General features: G+C 43.8%; 1 protein-coding gene across 1 annotated transcript in view; it reads right to left on the minus strand.

Annotated features, from left to right (window-relative positions):
• The window catches only part of LOC107271423 (RNA/RNP complex-1-interacting phosphatase), a 36,447-nt gene that overhangs the window by 16,853 nt on the left and 15,209 nt on the right, over window positions 1-4,385 (minus strand). The window contains exons 3-4 of the mRNA XM_015747409.2: window positions 2,754-2,785; window positions 1,965-2,052 (exon numbers count right to left, since the gene is read on the minus strand). Of these exons, the coding sequence (XP_015602895.1) occupies window positions 1,965-2,052; window positions 2,754-2,785 (120 nt within the window). The remainder of the gene's footprint in view (window positions 1-1,964; window positions 2,053-2,753; window positions 2,786-4,385) is intronic.

Below are 4,385 nucleotides of genomic sequence, written 5' to 3' on the forward strand. Positions count from 1 at the left end.
CCCCCCCCGGTGCCCCTGGAAAATCGGAACTAAAAAAAAGGCCGAGGTGCCTTTGGGTGTCTCGATTCTCGAAGCTTCTCGCTCGGCCACTGTTTCCCTCTCCCTCTAGTTCTCCTTTCTCCCACCAGGATCGAGCTACTCTCTCGCGGCGGCCGTAATGCTCAAACTCAACGGCCACAGGTTGCCGTACGTACTGGGCTCGCCGGCTCAAAGGCTCGATAGCTCAAAGACTGAAACCCGTTACTCGCGATACCCACAAACAGCTACCGATGCCGGCTGCTCGAATTCTCTCAGCTTCTTTCTCCATCATCTCTATACGGTTGGCTGACGGATCAGACCGAGATAAACCATCGGGTTTATCTTTTCACGTTGTCGTTACCGGGGTTTGGGACTGACGTTCTCTCTTTCTCTCTCTCTCTCTCTCTCTCTCTCTCTCTCTCTCTGTTTTTTTGGGCCCACGACATCCCTTCGTGCTTCGGAACAATCGTATTATACTGGGTGACGGTGCCTTTTGCTACCGAACATGATTCAATGTCGAGACAAACACGCTGCGAGTAATAAGTGGGACTGTAAAGTCCGTAACTCGATCGTATCGAGGTAGAACAAGGGTTGACTTGCAATTGCATTTTCTGGTACGGACGGTTGGTACAAAACAATTTGAATATAGCTCAAGTGCATTTAGATGAATTTTTGTAAGACGTGGTATAATAAAAAAAAAAATATGACTGACGTATATGCATAGAAAAAAAAAAGGGTGAATTATATACGGAGGGGATGGAATCTCCCGATGGGCATACCCAACCCCATTGATAAAATCTCCATGGTCCATTATGACGTCCTTTGTTTCACTGAATGAGTTTCGTTTTTTCTATTCCTGTCAAAGGGAACCAGGGAATGGGACAGTCCGAAGGGGTTCATTAGGTAATCTGCTCCAATTAGGCAGGGGTGACAACCTGGAATTTACGAAGGGATTATTCATCGTGATATTATTGAACTCGACGAGGCGTATCGTGTTCAATAATGAAAAACAGAGAATCTCATAAATTTCAGTTCGATACGTTCGAGGAGTTATCGCGACCAGAGTCTCAGGCGTGATCGATACGAAAATTCTTAAAAGTCAAGGATCATACGTGGATTCTCACTTTCCGTGCTTCCAGATAAGATTCCACGCGCGTGTGGTTTAAGACCCGTGGCCAGAAAATAAATAAGTAAAGGAGATATAAGCAGAGAAAGAAAATGCAGACAAGTTTTAAAGCAATGCCGGGAGATGCCGAAGCGCGGGCCTTCACGAGCTTATTAATATAATTGATCGGTCTTCGGTTCTGACAGGTCTGACCTAGAAAACTCCAACCCGTCTAGTCCACTCGATCGGACTGCGCGGCCGGCTATTCCAAAAATCTAATAATAAGTTCATTAGTCGCATCCCTACTTTCGGGTCCCTATGAATATAACCCGAAGGCCTGGACTCTCACCCGCTACAAATTAACCAGGCCCCCACGGCCGCTCATAAATGCTTAATAAAGTCAGAACTGCCCCCAACGTGTTGAGATATCAGGCCTCCTTTTGGAACGGCAGGTGAGGTAAAAAGAGTGAAAAAAAAAGGACAATGACGAAGAGAGCAAGATACGTGGTGGCACGAGGAAGGAGGATGGCGAGCATCGAGAGAGGGAGAGAGAGATTAAGAGCGAGAGAGGAGAATGAGTGAACGGAGAAAGATGTCTCTCTGATATCTGCCGGATCAAGGAATGCAGCAGGTGACAGCCTGAAGTCGCCACGTGAGAACTTTTAGGCTCGAGGACTAAACGGTAAACGTCATTACCGTGCTGGCAAAATTTGGGCCTTGTTTAATTAATGGAAATTCTTTAAAATAGAATCGATACGATTCTTTTATTTTTATTAATTTTTTTTTTTTTTCATTCACCTTTTTTATCTTGAAAAATCATATGTGATTTTTACATCCTTACCTTTCTGTCGTAGTAGCGATCGGAGTCCGTCAAGTCGATGACGCATTTCAAACGTGGAAAAGCCTGTAGCAACAGGCTAGTCGTGAACCTGAAAGAAGAGATGGTCATCGATATTAGAGAATGATTGTACGTGGAATTGGACTCCTCCGCGCGAAGCCGTGATCTCGATGACTGGATGATATATCGTGGACTTTTGGGACGGAGGGTTGCATTAGGCGGGGGTGTTGGTCCAAATAGTTTCAGCATCCCTTACGATATATCAAAATACCTGGACCACTGAAGCGGGCACGTGCATCTTGGACTTGAAACGCTTTGTCTTAAGGAACGACCCTATAAATAAACAGTCTCCACCCCCTGTGTCTGGAGCTATTACCGAAAAAAAAAAAAAAATCACGAGAAATTTATCGCGTTGTTTAATCGATTTAAAATCCACTAACGAACAGCTAATGTGACCTGACTGATTTATTTTTATATGAAAAAAAGAAAAAATTTTCAAAATTCCTCAACACCTCCAACCGGGTGAAATTATTTTCAAAAATTCTTACCGTCTTCAAATACATGCAAAATTATACAACGACCATATATATTCTCCTCTATCCCAATTTCCACGAAGCGAAGTCGCCTAGTTAATTATTTGATATAATTCTTCGATATGAAAATCATCCACGGACGTGGGTTCACGCTTTAATCGCGAAAGATTCTGTCACGACCGTACACGAGTCTACAAGTTCAGGACACGAGTATCGAATTCAGCGGTGGAAATAAGACGAAGAATAAAACTAAACTCACCGTTGCTCAGGCTGCATGTGCTTGGTCACCCCCTGAAACAGAACAAGAAGAACCGCTCAGCTAATGAAACGATGCTGGAAATAATTAATAGCTCCCAAAGAGAGCGCGTATTCAGAGAAACCCCTGTGCCTGCACTCCCTCCTCCCCACCTTCCGCCAGTCAACTTCATCCCTGTCTCTCTCTCTCTCTCTCTCTCTCTCTCTCTCTTGACTCACCTTAAGAGAGATATTAACGTGTCCCGGTGGCTTCATCATTTACGAAGTTGGCACTACTGGCCCTGTTTCTCAGATAGGAACAGCCGGCCAACATCCAAAACGCGAGTCATCGCCTACTTGTGGTAATTAATAGTGCGACTGTACGAGGCATGAGCCATCCGTCCATGGACCGCATCTCCATTGAAAATGATTAATTAAGCAAAACTTTGTACGAAAAAAATATACGGGCCAATAGTAACGTTAGTTGGAATAAAGGCGCGCTCGTGACTCCTAGATTACCCGTATACGTGTAAACAGGCAATATAAAATCATTAAAAGAGACCAAACGGTTATCAGACTTTTTTTCTCTAAAGTGATTATTAATTTATAAATAAAAATCTCATGCAGTCTTGTTTCTATTTTCGTCCGGACGGGTATCGTCGCTAATTTTGAAGAGTGCCCCAAAATAGGCTCTCCATGGGTGGGCTAATAGTAATTACGGGTTCGAGCATCGAAATATTATTGACTGGGCGGGCGAGATCCTATCTGCGGAGACAAGTAGAGAATGAGTATCGGTTGTCTTGGTTGCATTAATAACGCGCAGCATCCTAACCTTTCGTGTTACGATGTAATAATCCAGCTGATCTCAAGAGGTGTTGTTGTAGAGTCTATCCGTATCACTGTAAGATATTACAAAAAAAAAGGGTTCGTGTCCGGACTAGAGTCACGTATTCTACCTATTGCGAGTATAAATACGTGAACCTCTGACACCCCGTGCGCACGTACAGCCGATTATAATCGATAGAAGACACGAATTCGATTCTGTATTGATCGAAAAGATCGCGTGATCGCCTTTGATACCGTTCGATCAATGATACAGCGATAAATCAAATCGAACGATATTAAAATGTCCCCGATTCCTTTGGTGCAGATAAATATCACTGTATATACCAAATAAATCTTATTGCCTGTTCCATAGACTTTTTTTTCGTCAAATTTCAAAGATACCTGATCAACTTGTCCGACAGTTGGAAAAGTATGAGCGGAGATGGCGTTGATAAAATTAAAAATTTTGAAGAACAACATAAGTGCTGAATAACAAGTATGCAAAGTCAGGGGACGACCTGCTTTTCCAAGCTTGATATATAGCGACGTTAAAGTATTACTAAGTTTCTTGTTTATTTGGTGAATTTATCAGGTCGTCGATCGAGCATCCGGGTCGGACCAGGTGGATGACGCAATGGAGCTCCCATACCGCAAAAGGCAAAAGTCCTTTGGCGTCTCGGTTTGACGAACGCGAAGAGGTTCGCGGGTTGACGAGTTGAGATTTACGTATTTGCGTTTCGTAGTACGAGGCGCGAGGTAAATACAAAGATTTACGATCCTCCGTCGGTAAAGGATCGAAACTGCAGGACCCCAGAAAAGGTGCCCGCCCCCC

The sequence above is a fragment of the Cephus cinctus genome, unplaced genomic scaffold (assembly GCF_000341935.2).
Source record: "Cephus cinctus unplaced genomic scaffold, Ccin1 Ccin1_scaffold0970, whole genome shotgun sequence".
Taxonomy (NCBI): Eukaryota; Metazoa; Arthropoda; class Insecta; order Hymenoptera; family Cephidae; genus Cephus; species Cephus cinctus.